The sequence below is a fragment of the Drosophila obscura genome, unplaced genomic scaffold (genome assembly GCF_018151105.1).
Source record: "Drosophila obscura isolate BZ-5 IFL unplaced genomic scaffold, ASM1815110v1 contig_186, whole genome shotgun sequence".
Taxonomy (NCBI): domain Eukaryota; kingdom Metazoa; phylum Arthropoda; class Insecta; order Diptera; family Drosophilidae; genus Drosophila; species Drosophila obscura.
In genome coordinates, this window is record NW_024542774.1 from 660243 (window position 1) to 678092 (window position 17850).

The 17850-nt window shown below is 45.5% G+C and overlaps 5 protein-coding genes across 6 annotated transcripts; 2 read left to right on the plus strand and 3 right to left on the minus strand.

The window, feature by feature from the left end:
- The first annotated feature begins 49 nt into the window (after positions 1–49).
- LOC111075635 lies at positions 50–1470 on the plus strand. Of its 2 annotated transcripts, none has more exons than XM_022369067.2 (2): positions 50–468; positions 524–1470. In XM_022369067.2, exons 1-2 carry the CDS (start codon positions 427–429, stop codon positions 923–925), a joined length of 444 nt encoding a protein of 147 aa, XP_022224759.2. In that variant the 5' UTR covers positions 50–426; the 3' UTR covers positions 926–1470. The 2 variants fall into 2 exon arrangements, with proteins under 2 accessions (XP_022224759.2, XP_022224760.2); XM_022369068.2 differs by having other exon boundaries at positions 50–462.
- On the minus strand, positions 949–1404 carry LOC111075636 (U6 snRNA-associated Sm-like protein LSm6). The gene is made up of 2 exons (XM_022369069.2): positions 1240–1404; positions 949–1154 (listed from the first exon to the last, which is right to left on the minus strand). Exons 1-2 carry the CDS (start codon positions 1328–1330, stop codon positions 1006–1008), a joined length of 240 nt encoding a protein of 79 aa, XP_022224761.1. The 5' UTR covers positions 1331–1404; the 3' UTR covers positions 949–1005.
- Positions 1471–3023: 1553 nt separating the features above from the next.
- On the plus strand, positions 3024–4538 carry LOC111081957 (L-lactate dehydrogenase B chain-like). Its single transcript, XM_022378128.2, has one exon. It carries the CDS (start codon positions 3103–3105, stop codon positions 4171–4173), a length of 1071 nt encoding a protein of 356 aa, XP_022233820.2. The 5' UTR covers positions 3024–3102; the 3' UTR covers positions 4174–4538.
- A 10378-nt stretch (positions 4539–14916) lies between these two features.
- LOC111075642 lies at positions 14917–15997 on the minus strand. The gene is made up of 2 exons (XM_022369076.2): positions 15467–15997; positions 14917–15400 (listed from the first exon to the last, which is right to left on the minus strand). Exons 1-2 carry the CDS (start codon positions 15995–15997, stop codon positions 15065–15067), a joined length of 867 nt encoding a protein of 288 aa, XP_022224768.2. The 3' UTR covers positions 14917–15064.
- Positions 15998–16672: 675 nt separating this feature from the next.
- Positions 16673–17362, minus strand: LOC111075643. The gene has a single exon (XM_022369078.2). It carries the CDS (start codon positions 17279–17281, stop codon positions 16874–16876), a length of 408 nt encoding a protein of 135 aa, XP_022224770.1. The 5' UTR covers positions 17282–17362; the 3' UTR covers positions 16673–16873.
- Positions 17363–17850: the final 488 nt, after the last annotated feature.

Genomic DNA, 17850 nt, shown 5'->3' on the forward strand with positions numbered 1-17850 from the left:
GAGTAGTGTGGTTCGGTTCGTTGCTAACAAAGACGAATCATTAAGATCTACTATCTGCAGTGGGTCGCCCTCGAGTGATAAAATGTAAATGCTCGAAGCGGTGGCAGAGCCAACCCGAATCGGGGCGCATTGATTGGAACACGGCTGCTGATGCGACATGCATATCAATTAATTACCCCGCCATGGCTGTGGCGGTTGTTACATTTGGCTGGGCAGCGGCGGACACTGTGTCATGTGGGATTGGGTAATGGATTACAACAAAATACAAGAGCTGGCGACTGATTGCAAATCACACACTGGACACCACACTCTCTGTGGCTTGGCCTGGGCGCATGCAGTTGGCCGAATTTATTCAAATCAGTTTAGTTCCGTTTGAGGAAGAGTCGAGGTGTCGTCGCTGGGAGTGGATCAATCGTATCAATTGCAATGTGCAAATACGTCTTAATTGCTGCACTGGCCGTGGTAATGGTAAGTGCTTAATTATCCACTAATCACCGCATTAACATTGCCCTTGAATCCCCAGTGCCTGCAGGTGCCCGCCGTCCAAGCCACGCTGCATGACTTTCACGAGGTATTTGACTTCTCGAACGTGGATCTGGCAAATTTTCAGTACTTCAAGAACCTGGCCTCACAGGATCCGCGCACCGCTGCCACCGCCAGTCCCCTGCTCGTGCACTTTCAGAAGAAGAAGGCCGTACTGGACTACGTAGACCGCCTATTCTTCGGCAACTCACCCTTCCAGCAGGCCAGCGAGATCCCCTTCGACCCACATTTTGGTCGATCCTGGCGGCCAAACTACGAGCGCAAGTTCGGCTTCCGCGGCGAACGTTTGATAGCCGCCCTAGGCTCTGGCTATTCTGTCCGGCAGCTGCGCCACTTCGGAGCCATCCCCCAGGAGTTTGGCACGCCACACTATCCCAGTTGAGCGAACTACATACATACAGATTGTACGGTGTACAGAACGGAGTTTCGGTTGTATTTATGAAATAAACTTAAGTTCTATGGCTACACTCTCCGTTTCTGCGTGGATATGTAGAGGACGTTGTTGCCGCGGATGAATGCGTCGCCGTATTTGTTCTTCAGCTGACCGTTTACGTATTCCTCCGTCTGCTCCAGGCAAATGTTCATATAGCCATCCAAGCAGGCCAGCACACCTGCGGGGATAGGCGAAAGGAAGAGAGATGAGAGAGTGTGATTGTTAACGTGATGTTAGCCGGCATTTTTTAAAAGAAGACTCACCACGATAGTCCACGCCATTGTTCAGCTTCACGGCCACGGGGCGGCCATGGATTTGGTTGATAAACTGCGAGAGGGCTTCTTTGCGCGACATTTTCGAGTTTTATTTAGTTATAAATGCAAAAAAACAAAACACGCCAATCACCCTGACGATAACGATACAAAATACCAACCGGCCAAAAAATAAATACCATTTCAGTTTCGAGAAATACTTTGCAACTCTGTCAATAAATTTATATACTGTATGATTAGTGTCGATACTTTTAAAAAAATTTTTTTAATTAAAAAAAAAATGTTAAAATTTAGGAAAAATGTAAAAATAAATGTAAAAATGTAATAAAATTTAAAAAAAAAAAAAAAAATGTTTTTATTACTCATTGCTCGCTGACAAAAGATGACTGATTTGAAACGAAAAATCCCAATAGCTCGCTGACAAAAGCTGATTGATATGAGAGGAAAATCCCAATTGCTCGCTGACAAAAGCTGACTGATATGAAACGAAAAATTCGAATTGCTCGCTGACAGAAGCTGACTGATATGAAACGAAAAAATTCGAATTGCTCGCTGACAAAAGCTGACGTATATGAAACGAAAAATCCCAATTGCTCGCTGACAAAAGCTGTTTGATATAAAGCGAAAAAATTATAATTGCTCGCTGACAAAAGCTGACTGATATGAAACGAAAAAATCGCATTGCTCGCTGACAAAAGCTGACTGATATGAAACGAAAAGTTCCAATTGCTCGCTGACAAAAGCTGTTTGATATAAAGCGAAAAAATTATAATTGCTCGCTGACAAAAGCTGACTGATATGAAACGAAAAAACGCAATTACTCGCTGACAAAAGCTGACTGATATGAAACGAAAAATTCTCATTGCTCGCTGACAAAAGCTGACTGATATAAAGCGAAAAAAATTAGAATTGCTCGCTGACAAAAGCTGACTGATATAAAACGAAAAATCCGAATTGCTCGCTGACAAAAGCTGACTGATATGAAACGAATAAATCGCAATTGCTCGCTGACAAAAGCTGACTGATATGAAACGAAAAGTTCCAATTGCTCACTGACAAAAGCTGACTGATATGAAACGAAAAAGTTTAATTGCTCGCTGACAGAAGCTGACTGATATGAAACGAAAAATTCAAATTGCTCGCTGACAAAAGCTGACTGATATAAAGCGAAAAAATATAATTGATCGCGGACAAAAATGTAAAATAATGGGAAAAATGTAAAAAAATAGAATGCAATTAGCTAAAAGCAATGGGTAGCTTTGTTATTGTTTACAAATTGAACAATTTAAACGAAAATTACGCGTTTTAAAAATTTTTTCGGTTCATTTTTTTTCTTCCGTTATAGAGTAGAATGTCGGCTGCTGATGGCACACCGATAAGTGAATACCCTGAATGCTCCAAATCAGAATCCAAGACCACATAGCCACAATACCCTGCCGCTAAACTCCAAAGCGACAACTGACGAACGTACTATCAACTTTGGCAATAAATTTATGTTTTTCAGAGAACTTTTTATTACGATAAAATTATGTACAAACGTATATCTTTCTATGTATATATATATGAATGGAATTGGTATTTACATTAACCTCCCTCTATTTAAACAGTTGAATACTTTGACTTATACTAAGGACAAATTTTTGAGGACTCTTTTTTTTTTTTTTGATTGCTTTGATGTAAAGGACATTGTTGCAATGAAAAACGACAGAAAGTCCCGACGAAAAACCCTGTTTATGGTGTGACCAGATTTGACAGTGCTGAGCAACGTTGCTTTGCAGCACTGGTCATTTATCGGTAGCACATCAAAATTCAAAACTTTTCGGTTACAAACTACTCAAAATTATAGTTTCGAAAATGATGGCCAGCTTGTGGGTGCGGCGGCTGTTGACAAGTTGCGATGGCATTGGCAACAAGTTAGTACGTGCCGCTTCCTCATTCGACAGCGTGATGAAGCCGCTGGAGGGTTTCAAGCCGACGCCATCGTTTAAGATAACCGTGGTAGGTTCGGGCCAGGTCGGAACTGCAGTTGCGGCATTTCTTTTGGCGCGCAACCTCACCAAAAATCTGGTTATCCATGATGTGAAATACGATTTGGCCACCTCGGAGGCGTTGGATTTCTCCCATGCGTCTGCCTTCCTGGGCAATCCGATTGTCCGAGCCTGTGGTGATGGAAATCGTACCAAGAATTCCGATGTTATTATTATTACAGCGGGTGCGAGGCCTTCAGGCAAAACTCGATCTCGCCTGGACGTGATGCATAAAACGGTTGAGATTCTCAAGTCGGTGGTACCCAAGCTGGCCAAATTGAGCCCCAAGGCGGTCTTCATTGTCATCTGCAATCCAGCCGATGTGATGACCTTTGCTGTGCAGCGCATCGGGAACCTGGAGAAGCATCGGTGCTTCACCACCGGCTGCCACCTGGACACGGCCCGCTTTCGTTATCTAATCGCGAAACGCCTCAAGGTTCCCACATCGGATGTCAAGGGCTATGTTATAGGCGAGCATGGCAGTACCGCCGTGCCCGTGTGGTCCAGTGTCACGGTGGGTGGGATTCGACTGAGCGACATCGTGAAGGATTTGGGCACGGCCAAGGATGCGGAGAAATGGTCGGACCTCGTCGATGGCATCCTAAATGCCGGAGTGCACGTGAGCAAGGCCAAGGGCTATACAAATTGGGCCGTGGGGTTGACTACCTCAGATGTGGTGGCCTGCATGCTGCAGAATACCGGCAAAGTGTGCTGCGTGGGTACAGATGTGAAGGGACTGTACTGTCTAAAGGACAGTGTGGTACTTTCTGTGCCCTGTCGGGTCACAGCCAACGGAATTAGCCACATTATGGAGTTGCCACTGACCGAAGATGAGCATAAGAACTTGTTGAAATCAGCTGATACACTGCTTTCGGCCCAGTGCTCCTTAAAATGGTGATCTATTGATTCAGCCCTCAAGCTGAAAATAGAACAGAGAATAAGAGAATAAAAAGAAAGAGAAAGAAGCAAACAAATAAACAGCTCCCACCATCAAGCATTCCACAGAGTGAGACAGAGCGAGAGGAAAAGAAATCACTTGCCCATTGCCCTTTCCACTTGCCAGCGACGTCACAGTGATAAGAATGAGCGAGCAAGCGAGACGACCATATACATATTTACAACTGTAAAAGTGCAGCGGCAATCAGTTGAGCATACCGCACGCCCGCGCCGCCTGCTCTTCCATGTTTTGCTGGTGCCCTGTGCCCAGAGATCAGAAATTTTTGTAATTTCCATCAAAATTATGATTAATTTCTTGTGCCAAAGTGTCAACACTCTAGTTTCGAGCGGGTGGGGAGGGGGCAGTCCAAGGTCTTGGGGAAGGTCTCCAACGAAATCGAAAGTCAAAGGTCTTGAAAACGATTAGGCCAGCAGAGAAAATGGTAGGAAGAAAAACTCGTAGAAACACTCGTAACTTTAGAAGATCTCAAGACGTTTTTGGGGGGGCCGCCGCCTCAATGCGATTGGGGCCCCTCCGCTTTTGTGAGTAAGATCGATTTGGAGCCAAGGTCTTGATTTGTAGCAGGCGCACACAAAATCCAGCAACGATCTCGTTCCGCTTCCAGCGTTTCCCATACCCCGCGCTGATAGTTCGGTTCGCCCACGCGTTGCACGCACTCGCATGCGGCGAAGCGAGACAACGACTGCCCTGACCCAGGGCCCGCGCTGCAGCATCCCAGAGCCAGAGCTCCCATCGACCCCCAGAGTGTAACCAAGTGTAACAGACGACTGGGCGAACAGGCGCTGCCACTAGCCGACAGAGCCGAGATTTTTACACGCCTCGTTGCATGGTCTGGGAAAATTTTCTTTGCTCCTCTCATTTTCGGGTCTATTGTTAAGTGAAAGAAAAGAGAAGATCGTAGCTAGCCACGCCCACGCCCACGCCGACAGCTCTTTCTGGGAAAGTCAATAATTTGTTTTAAAAGTGTGGAAAATGTTGAGCAACAATTTGTTGTTTGTTTAACTAATTGAAATTCACTAGGCGCACAGTGCGTGCGGGCAGTAAACGCACCACACAACACATATTTCACTTGCCACTTGCCACCGACTACCTGCTGAAACATTTTGGGATTTTCTTTTCCGATTTACAGCCAAGACTTCTGGCTCTTTCGTGGCTCTTCTATTTCTGGCACCCTATTGAAATGCTACAGTTTTTCCCCCAAAATCACGATCGAGAAGTGCAGAGAGAGAGAGAGAGAGAGCGAAACAAAAGCGAGAGCGGGGGACCCCCATGGGGCATGACCAATCATTATTTGTTTAATATTTTCCCGTTTGTTTTGGTTTTTGAGTTCCAACCAGGGCCACAGAAGTGCCAGCAGGTAATCTATGCGTAGATAGGGTGCTACCTGCTGCCTAGATTCGGTGGCATTCTAACGGCTGCTGTTGACCTGTTGAAATGCTACACATTTGCATGCAGCCAGCGCCAACCCTTTTGGGGAATACCATTTATTACATTACCATTTATGTGGGATGCTACAACATGATGCTGTACTTTTGCGAGTGAGTGTAGGCGCTTCTTCGGTTTCTGTTTGCCTGTTGAAGTGCTACACATTTGCATCATTCAACTCTTTTGCCCGTAGAAGTAAAGTACATCCGCGGGAGTTTCATTGGCCATTGTGTGATCTGCATCAGGGCTGCGCTGCTGGGGGCGCGCTCTTCATCTGCTCTGCTACTCCCACACATGCAATGATCATCGGGCCGCGATGCATTGTCGAAGTGCATCCGAGTGTAACCTTTGAACAGGCGAACAGCAGAGTGCAGCCGCATCTCGGCTGCAACTGCATCCCAGTGAGTGCAGTCTGAAGATTTTTCCCACTGCAGCTGCAGGTAGTTTTGGACCACCAGGGCCCTTGGGCTTGGGTTATATTTAACAAATGGATGTGGGATTTATACAAGTGCATTCATACATACTCGTACACACATTGTGTGATTGGTTGAGTGTGCATTTTGTTGTGTGGGATGCTGGATGCAGTTTTCTCGCTACTATTAAAGATGCCAGCCTGTTCGCTTTGGCCACGCTCCAGTGATCTTCTCGAAGGAGGGTCACTGATTTGGGGTCAATGGTTTTGTTGTTCCGTTCTTCTCCCCTACTATTAGCTGTGTCAGCCTGTTCGGTTTGGCCACGCTCCAGTGATCTGCCCCAATTGCATCCCAAGGAATAACACAACTTCAGTTTTTATTTGGGATGCTGGCCCCCGCCTATTCCTAATTTTGTGAGCCTGTTCGGTTTGCTCACGCTCCAGTGATCTGCGATGATGTTCTCTCCCACAGTGCATTTCCCTGTGGATGCTGAATGAAGTTTTCAGACCCCCATTGCGTTTATACGGGGCTATATTTAACGATGGATTGTGGGAATTCAATGGGTGCGTGTTTTGGGTGCATTTCACTGATTGTTCGGCTGATTGTTTTCCCATTTGGAATGCTGGATGCAGTTTTCCTCCTACTACAAGTGATGACAGCCTGTTCGCTCTAGCCTGTTCCACGCTCCAGTGATCCTCTGAGTGCATCTCAAATGCATTAGATCATTTGGCTCATTTGGGATGCTGGATGCAGTTTTGGTTTGTTGGCTGAGTGCCCTTATTATCAATTTTGTCAGCCTGTTCGACTTGGTCACGCTCCAGTGATCTTCTAAATGCACTCGTATTAGAAAATTAAAAATGATAATCGCTCCCTGGGGATGCACTTAATTTTCCCTGAGATCAGGTTGTGGGTTCCGATTTTCTGCTAACCTGTTCGTTTGATCTCTATGGTCATGCTTCACTGATTTTTCCCGGAACTATGCTCAAAATGTCCCATGACCTTCAGCCTTTTCACTCTTTTTCCACCGACCGTCACGTGTCTAGCTTTGATGTTGCCCTGTTCTCTTAATCCACTCTGGGACACGACTCGCTGATTTTCCACAATAGGTTCTACGGGATAAGCAGGTAGATCGACACATCTGTTTTTCCAAGATTAGTTGCCTGCACAGGATGCTGTGTGCCTATTCGAATGCTACAGTTTCGTGACCTTTAACTCTTTTCCCAATGTTCCCAGGCCCATCCCAGGTCACACTGTTGCATCATCAACACCCACAAATACTTCTGCCCAAAGGGTTAAGGGTTAACCTGCCTTAAACTGTAGCATTGGAATAGGGAAACAACGCTTGAAATAGGTCGATTTGGAATAGATAAAATCCTGCCCGAAACCTTCTGCCATTTTGGCCTAGTTAGAACCTTTGAAGCCCTGTTATTTTGAACCAATTCTTAACGCTTCACTGATCCCAAGGTGATGCTGCAGGCGATCTCCAGGAACAGTTTGTACTCCTACGCTTTCTTTTCTTCCTGTTAACCTGTTGGTTTTTATGCGCTTGGTCACGCTTCATTGATTTTCATCTATTTATTATTTCTCTACTAATGATCTCTATTGGAAAACCTTTGCTTTGACCTTTTGGGCAGCAGAGCCTGATCTTCAGCCTGCAATTATTGTTAGCCTGTTCCCAAGATACACATGAATGCGCTTCAATGATTTCCTTGCCAACAAGCGATGCCTGCCGCCTACCTGGCGGAGCATCGATCGCTTCCACTCCTCTGCTGACCCCTCTTTGTGGATGCTGAGAACCTGTTCGAAAATTATGCATCGATGCGCATCAGTGGCAATCATCGCCAGAGCTGAGATAATTGGATGCTCGATAATGATGATGCTCTGCTGGCTGCATGACGTTAATGGACGGATGCTGCGCGTTCTTTCAGTTGGAACTGGAGTGGAGATCGCCTTGCTCCCCAGCGCTGTTCACCTGTTCGTTTGCTACACTTTATGCATGATTCAGTGATTTTCTAATTATGATTTATGATCGCTGGGATTAGGCAAACAATGATGTAGCTTCCATGGACTTCCCACGCTCTTCTCTTCTCCTACTTACTTCTATGCTTCCCCATTCGAATGCTTTGGTTTGGTGACCTCTAACTCTTTAGCAATGTGGACTCTTGGTGACCGCAAATCCCCCTGAGGACAAAAGCGCCAAAGGCTTAAATCTGTATCATTCGAATAGGGGAACAGAATCTTCTAGCTGTCTTCGCCTCATAACTCACCAAGCCAGCTCAGCAGGTAGATGATATTTTTGTTCCCAGTCAGGTAGATGAGAGAGATTGGGCTTGGACCCTTATGCCATGCCACAATCTCGGCTGTATGTATAACTCGCCTGAACTGCTGCCTTGTGCTGCTCTCCTAATCGAGTGGTTCGGCTTGATTGCACTTTAAACCGCAGGCGGTGCCCCCAGGGATTTGTGTGTTCCTGGAAGACGAACAAAAGCCACTCGACAGGCGATGGCGACGGGACCCAGGCATCGTTTGATGGATGAGTTGTTTGTTTGTTTTGCTAATTGATTTTGAACAGGCCAGCAGAAGGCACATGAAGGATGCCGATCCCAGAAGTTGGTCCTGCCTGCTGGTTGGTCCTGTTCTCCTGTTCGTTTGCTTTACTTTTTGAACTCTTTTTCCGTTGGCACACTGCCAATTTGCATAATTTGTAACGATTTCCTGTTCATTTTAATACGGCGTGAAATTGGAATGGGCCCGCAGAGGCCACAAGTAGGGGCATGCCTCTACTCGCTTGAATGCTTATTGCGGCTCAATCACAATTGTAATTCGATGCGTGTCTGAGTCCATTATTGTGGGTCTTGGTCTCGGTCTTGGGTTGCGTCTGGATCTGGATCTGAAGTGTGTCTTTAGTGGTGGTTGCCAGTCCTCGTCCTCGGCCTGCCTGTGCTGCGTTCCTATTCAAAAACATGAAATTATCGTGACAAACATCAGGGTTCATTAAGTTGTTAAACATATTTACCCCCCACACACACGCACACAGCGATCTCGGCGATGATCGTGTTGCCATGGCAGTCACCTGTCATATTCCACCTTTGGGGCACAGTGCGCTGCCGATCCATGCAACAGGCTGTCAGAGAGTGTCGGTCGGTGGGCGTGTCTCTCTCTCTCTCTCTCTCTCGGGCACTGTGTAATTTGAGACCCCATAATTTTCCACTTGATAATCTGTGCTGATGATCACTAATTGGCTGTCAAAGTGACAGGGTCGCAGGCAGCCGCAGCAAGTGAACGCCGTCGGAAACTATTTCTGAACAGTTCTTGGGGTTGCTGTTGCTTGTGTGGCGTTGTGGCGTGTGGCACGTGCCGCACTTTCTTTGTGTCGCTTCATGTGTAATTTGATGCTTGTAAATGTCTTGAGGCCGAACAGGCCAGCAGGGCCTTGGAGTAGGGTGAAAAGATGTTTATTTTTGGGAAATGAAGTTTCTTTGGATTTCGTTGAGTTCTTATTGGTGCCGACGGTGGTGGTGGTTGAAGTCAAATTTGAATCAGTGTGGAAAGGGAAAGGGAAAAGGGAAGGGGGCATGTGATTGCTACTTTTATGCTTGATGGCAGCAGATTCGCAATACCAATAAGATATTTATAAGCAGAACTGGCCACATTTTCACTTCTATAATAATTAATTGGAAAACGTTTTCTTCAAAGAACAGAGTTTTCTGGCAGTTTCTGCATTCACCATAGATAGCATAGCCTCCTGATAAGCATGACCTTCCAGCGTTCCAATGCATTCCGTTTACAACGATCGACACACAACCTTCATGCCATTTCTGCTTTCCTGATGCTCAACTTTGGGCCAACATGAAAAGTTCTCACGATCAGCTCAACGTGTCTGAATTTGGTCTTGTAACGGCTTTGGGCCAAGAATTTCCCACACGCCGTTGACATAAGCGAACCACGAAACCCTCCGCAGCAAATAAAACCCTCAAGCACACACACACACAAACACACAGCCATACAGCCATACAGACACACTGAGTACACATCCGTTTAACGTAACGATCGGGCGGCAGGCCAGGCAGCCGAGGATCTCGTTAAGAGCAACAACAAAACCAACGGGGCAAAGCATGAAAGCCAGAAAGAGCAAAAGGAGGAGGAGGAGAAAGAGAGAGAGAGCGAGAGAGAGAAAACACTCCAGCTAAGCCGAAGAACTGGAATCCACGCGCTGCCATTGCTGTTCGCCTGTTCCCGTTTCCAGACTCTGGCTGGAAAGTTCTCACGCGAGCACATGCCAAAACGGGAGAGGGACAGCAGACAAGACAATTAACAACTAATTTAAGCCTGTGCATATCATTTGAGTGCGAGCAAGGCAGAGGCAACGAACGAGCGAGAAAAGGAGTGGGTACGTGAGAGGGGGGGGGGGAGCCCTTACCTGCAGGAGCTGTGGGAAAAAATACGTTACATTCTTGGCCAGCATTTATTCCCACGCGATCCTCGCTGCCTCTCACTCTCACGCGCAACTTTCGTTTTTTTTTTTTTTCGGCTTGTTCGTTTTGTCTCTCTTTTTTTATGTTTTCTTGTAGCTCTCCGATTCACACGCTCAGTGCGTAAGCCCAAAGGAGGCGGGCTGGGAGGTGCGGATGCTGTCGTCTCTTCTGTTCGCCTGCTGAAAGATCAACAGAATTTGTTTGAAATTCTCACGCTTGAGGTAAGGAATGTTACCTGCTCTGGAAGGATTCCCACAGCCGGGAACGGGAACGGGAACGAACACGCCCACCACCATCACCACACAATTGATGAGAGAGATATCTTTGGTCTCAGTGATCTGGAAGAGATCAACGCCAAGATCTTGCCTTGGTTTTTCTGTAAGCCGCTTAAAAAAACTGACACTTTCAACCCTCTTGGGCACACAATCCGACCTGAAGAATCGACCTGCCAGGCGAATCGCTGCTACGTTTCGCTGTTGGCCTAATATAAACCAAGACATTGCACGACTGGGAGAATTCTTCAGGTACCTCTTGAATGCCATCCGAGAAACATCCCTCAAGCGTAAGGAGCGCACAATATCTTGGCTCTTTCTAGGATTGCTGTTGTCCTGGTAACGCTCAAGACATTTTTCGTTTGGATAACTAACGACCTTAGGGTTGAAAATGTCTCCTGGAATGAGAAATGTAACTCAATAGTTTGGTGGTAGTTTTTTTTTGGCAACTTCTTACCTTGACTTTCCTCCAGGTATAAAGGTAAGGTAACGAAAGGTAAGACGAAATTGTGTGCGATTGCTTGCTGGCAAAACTGTGTGCCTGTTAGCAATTTTAATCGAATGGCTGCTTTTTTAATCGAATTTGCATATCAGAATCCTTAAAAGCATCCTGGCAACAAATCATTCACCTTCTCTCCTGCTCTGCTTGCCTGATAACCAAAACTAATTTTGTATTCCACTATTTGTCAATGTTCTCACGGCATCTTTTAACACCAGAACATCTTAAGAGTAATAAAAAAATCCTCGAAGGAACCGAACCCATACAAAAATCAAAGATGTTGCTAAGGTTTCATATATCACGTGGCATTATCCTGAAAAAATGGAATGCAAGGAATCATTGTGTTGCGCTTGCTGGTTCCCTAGTAGAAAGCAGCCCAATTAAGCCGAAACATTCTCACGCCTCGGCAGAAATCTCAGCATGTGGTCGTTGTCGTTCCAGGAAAAAACATAAAAAAGCGGCAGAAAAAAAGAAAACAAAAAACATAGGTCCCGGCAGGTTGCCCAAAGATCAATATTTATTTGTTTAAAAAAGGAACGGAAGCTGAACCGGAAATTGGAAACGTAAGATTAGAAATCAATTTCCTGTTTGAGCAAATACAATTTCGAGTGGCAACAAAATCAATTTCCTGTTGGGATCGCCGTTTCCGGAGGAAACGAACCTGCTTCCGGTAATCCTGCCACACAAAGATCACCGTAATAAGCAGAATTTTCTGGCTAGAGTCTACGTTAATATTTCTGTTTGCCTATTAGCTAATTGTCGAATTTTACAACCACTTGAGACATTTTCCCACATATAGTAAGTAGCCTTGGCCCTAATCCATGATCGTTTTCCCATGACCTTTGAAAATCAATAGAACGTGCGTTTCACAGAGTTTCCCAAGCGGCTTTGGCTGCCTGTTGATCTCTTTTAGGTCTTAGGTCTCCCAGGTAGAATTTTCTTTGGGTGCTGTAGTGATTTCCAAGGATACACACACTGTATTTTCTGTTTTCCTGGTGGCATTTTCTCTCATCCTTGAAAGAGTTGACTGATTTTTCACACGCTTGTGATCTTCGAACTACTTGAATATAAAATAATTTCCCACGGAGCGATCGGTTTCCCATGAAAATTGGGAAAAGTACAGTGCGTTTTCCCAGGCTATCAACAGGTAGAGAATATTTGGGAAAACTTATCCCATGAAGCCTATGAAAATCTCTGTTCGCCTGTTCCTTGAGTTTTCCAAATCCGCCAAATGATGGAAACGTTCACACGACCCGAATATTGTGTCGAATGAATCAATAGACAGATGGAAATGTTTTCCCACAGCGGCTTCGTTGGTAGTCGCTTTTCAGATAATAAATTTTACTTAAATAAAGGGAGGATCCTTTCCCAAGACGTGGGCTATTCGATTTGTCCCGTGCTCCTTTCGAGCTGAATTTTTCGGTCCCTTGCAGCAGGTAGCATCATATTGAAAAGTACCTTTCCCAGAGCGGCACATCCTATTCAATTTTGTTTAAGTAACAGATTTAAAAAGAATTATTTTCATAATGAAAAAGGAGGAGGTTCCGCTTTTAAGGCCGCAGGTTGTCCTAAAATCGTGTGCTCTTTTCCAGCTGCATTTTCCCAGGCTTCGACTACAGATGGGAAAATGCATTCGAGTTGCTACCTTTTTTGTCTGCTTTCCTGGTAGAAAAGTTTTCCATTTCCACGATTAGGCTGGAAAATTCACACGATCAGGACGATTGTGCAGATGATCAACAGGCAGAGGACAATTTTCCCACAGCTGCTTCTTAGAAGTTTTTTCCCATTCTTCAATATTTTTTAAGGGATCGTTTTTTAAAAAGAGGAGTATCCTTTTCCCATGCAACAGGTTGCCGGAAAATTAAAACCGCTCTATCGTGTGCTCCTTTCCAGCTGCATTTTCCCAGGCCCCGGACAGCAGGTAGGGCAAATCGTTTCAGACAGCTACTGATTTTCCTGCTGGCCTAGTAGAAAAGTTGTTCATCTCTACGATTGGGCTGTAAAATTCACACGATCCCTGCGCGGAATCAACAGGCAGAGGACAATATTCCCACGCAGCTGCTCCTGCTGCAATTCCCTATTCATTTTGTTTGCTTGAATAGCAGCCGTTTTTTAGAAAATGCATCTATGGGATAAAGGGAGTATATCTCTTTTCAAAAGCAACAGGTTGCCGGAAAATGTTAATCGCTGCATCGTGTGCTCGGTGCCAGCTGCCGCTTCCCAGGCGGTGGCTGCAGGTAGAACTCCGATCTTTTTGGAAAATTCAATGGCTTGTGCTACTGTTTGTGCTGTTGGCCTGCTAGAATATTCCAACATTTCCACAAACCATCTGGAAAATTCACACGCTGCGGAATGGCATGGGTCCAGCAGGCAGATGAAGATTTTTCCCACACCTGCTCCGGCTGCAAATGGTATTGTATTTTTTATCCACATTTTTTATTACGAATCCCAAAGAATCATTTGTATGGCTTACTCTTTTGAGGTGGAAGATCAAAATCAATGCTGCATTTTCTATGCCTATAAGCAGGTAGAATTCTACAATTCTCTTTGGGTTTAGCTGCTAGAACCACTGATCACCTGTTCTGCGGTTCTACAGAGCTGGAGAAATAAACACGCTCCAAAGAAAATTGTGCACTTTCCCGCAGATGCTTCGGCTGAGGCATAGACATATTCTTTTGAATCTATGTCCTGTTTCTTCTATTCCACTGGTGCATCCTAGCCTTCACCTACGGCAAATTCTGATCTCCTGGTCGTAATTTCAACAAATTTGACAAACATTTGGAAAGTTTCACACGATAAAAAAAACTACTAATAAAAAACCTTCTCTTCTTCTATGTAGCAGCCGTAATTTTCCCACAAAGCAAAGGATCGTTTTTCCAAATCAAAGATTTCTCACGCATCTGCTCATGGAGCGACATGTGTTGACTACCTGCTCGTGCTGGTTTTCCATCGTTTTTCCGGCTTAACCTACTGCTTTCCCTGCAGGCCTGTTAACAATATTGGCTTGCTGCCATAAGAGTGGAAATATTTCACACGGTCAGGCCCGTGTCAAGTCAAGCCAAGAACCACAGCATTTTCCCATCGTCACACAAAAGGATCGGTTTTCAATGCGTAGTCTGTGCCGATCTTTGATCTGTGCTCAGGCATTTATCCGCAGATAATGCAATGCGCATGAATAGAACATGTTCTTAAGAAAAAAACACACACAAAGTGGTCCCAGATTTGATGCGATACCAAATTCTGGGAAATTGGGATCTATTGAGAATGGTTAGGGAGTGTCTTTTGAGTGGCTTAACATTCCAGAGCTAATGGCTACCTGGAATGCTGCGCTATAATGCTCTAAGATTTTGTGTGTGGATTCTGTAGTCAGCTACAGATCGTTGCTGAGCTCCTAATAGATCGTTTGGCTTGAGGCCACAAAAAGGGTTACGAAAACTGAATTTTGTTTCCTTTAACTTTCATCACTGATTTCGTATTCTTCCTGCAGAAGACTCTTTCGCAACGATCTATGGGCTTCTATATATCTGAATCTATAGCACAATATTAATGATAGCAGATGGTTATCCCCCACACAGCTAAGTACCTATAACAATATTTGCTCAGCTGTCGAAGCTTTATATCAAGTATACGCTTCATATATGCATACATAAAAATAACCAAATAAATGCTTTTTAATGCTATTTAACTATTTGCTTTGGTTGAATTCTACTCAATACAATTCCCATTCCTCATTGGGCTATTCGTTCATTACTTAAATCTGAACTCCCTGCAACCAGCTTGGGTGCTCAGGCCGCGGAAGGGATTTCTGATGGTTTCATTGCGGAAGTCACCCTCCGTTAGGCTTATGAAGGAAATATTTGGGCAACCGGCCGAGCAGGATGCGGAGCCGCACACGAGCTGATTGTCAATGCAGTTGTCGATGAGCCGCTGGGCCGTTTCGATGGTAGCGCCGGTGGCATACACCTGGCCAGTGGAGCATGTCCAGGCAGCTCTGATGCGCGCATCGGCGGTGCAATCGGCATCTTTGAGGTAGATGTTGAAATTATTCTGGTTGGCAATCGAGACCGTATTGGTGGTGGCAATCTGTAGATGGAATTTGGCAGCATCTAAGTACGGATTGTTTGGGGGTAAGTCGTGGAGAGTACTCACCGCTTTGGTCACACAGAGCGTGTAGTTTAGCTGGGCATTCGGAAAGTTCTTGACACAGTCAGACAGGGAGTTCTTCAGATTGACGTTGTAGTAGTTCTTCAGAGTGTTGTACGTGCTCTCGGCATTGTTGAGAACGCCATTGATGGTTGCCCGGCATTTGGTCACTCCGGATCGAGCAGTGGCTATCGTCGGTATGCTCCCGCTGTAGTTCTGGACGCACTGCCTGTGCCAGGGATCGATGAGCCCGAGGGGATCTATGCGAACGGCGGCCTCCTCCAGCTTCAGTTGCAGGAAATCGGCCTGCAAATCGATCAGTTCCTGCCGTTTGCTGAACAGCGTGCGAAAGTTGGCCAAATCCTGCTCATACTGCCTGACTCGCGCATCGTACTGCCGCTGATTCTGACCTAAATAATCCTCCAGCGACTTGGTAACAGGCGTTGACTGGCCCGCGGCGAGACCCACAACTGTCAGGCTGACGGTGATGGCAACAAAATAACTCTGCATCTTGCCTGTGACTGTGGATCGAGCCATTACTGAGCTACAGTTTATATAGACGTGTGTAGACGCTTTCTTATCAGCTGCGACCTCTACAATCTCGATGCTATATATTTTTGTAGCACAACCAAATCTTTCTCCGTATATCGTCGGAGCACAATGATCTAGAAAGACTTGCTCCAGCTGACAGAGTGTTTGCGTAAGGCTCGTGGGATTCACAATACGCGGAATCAACTTGAGTTCTGTATTTGCTCAAGAGTGAAAATTAATTTATTTCCTAAACGAAAAGCTTTCAACAAGGTTACTTTATGGGGCGACACTTGCAGTGGAGTAAACAAATAAAATAGAAAGCCCCACCAATTTGCTTTAGTTGATCTCAGAGGGGATTTCCTCGAGGGACTTACAGTCTGCAGATGCAACAGATTGCAAGTGATTCGATTCTTGTGATTCATTGAATGTCCAATCAGTCAAAGATTCTTTACTTCCCAAGATGGAGGCATTCCAACAATGATTATAATTATGAAGCAAATTTGCAAAAAAACAAAAACAAAAACAAAAAACACGATCACAATAAATCGCCATAAAAGGCCACTGAATATCGGAGGGTTACGCCTACACCTACGTAGTCCCAGTCACAGTCCCAGGCACAGTCCCAGTCCCAGGCCATACCGAAGGTTGATTGCACAACGGAACTTTCTAGCAATGATTTCAGTTTTTTTTTTTGCTTTGTTTATTAGGTGTACGAATAAATATCTATAAACATAAAAATACAACGAACGCTTAGGTTAGGGAGTACAATGCAAAACCGAACCAAACAAATGGGGGGGAATACGTGTATACTGATTGCAGAGTTAGTTTGTTTGCTCACGAATTGGAATAGAAGATCGCTATAGGGATATAGGTATCGCTCCTTCAATGTTGCACCAACTTGAAGCGACTCGCCTCGGCATAGTCCCGGGCATCGGAAAAGTTACGCTCCGGCTTGATGCGCACATCGTTCGGATCGGTGACAAAGTCGCCGCTCCATGTCGTTGGCAACACGGTCGGCTCCGTGTTAAAATCGTAATAGTCCTGATCGTCGGATCGATTGCGTTCGGGCTTGATGCGCGTTTCGCCGCTCTTCACGAATGTGCCATCCCAGGCGGTGGGCAGGACAATGGGCTCCGTGTTGCAGCCATAGAAGTTGTTGGTGTTGGTCACATTCTGATTGTGGCGTCGCACCTTGGACACATTGTTCACGGCTCCATCCTGATAGACGAACTTGCCATCCCAGCCCTCACACTTGATGGGTATATAGTCCTCTTTCCTGCGTAGCGACATCTCTAATCTGTGATCTGTGTGTTGTGTGTTTTCCGGTTCGATGTGTTCACTGCGCGTTCCAATACACGATTGAGCTAACACAGTGCTGGTCGTATTCTAAAATATGATTTCACCTTGTTTGAGCGCAAAACTCGTCATGTAAATGATTGTTTTCTGCCACAGATCAGACCCGACCCCCACATTTCGTATATACTTACTTGGCTTATTTGAATCGCTGACGTCAGGGGCATGTCGCCCGCCGGTTGAGCGTCTGTTTCTTCCGTCTGTTTCTGTTTCTGTTTTTCGAACGGGTTTGCAGCGTCAGTCAGCGTCCAGGTTGAGTCGTCGTCGACGTTGCCTCCTCCACAAGTTCGCACTCCAATCGGTGGCAGACAATGGCGCGTCGCTTGGCGCTTTGCCATATAAAGTCATCTTGTCTAACAGCTCAATGGCACCCGACCGACCCTCGCCGGAAAGTTATTGCGACCAAGCTGTCATAGGCGTCTTCCATACTCGTACATAAATATGCATACACACTCGTACATATATCTTGATTGTCGTTGGATTAACGTGATTCATTTGTCATGTTT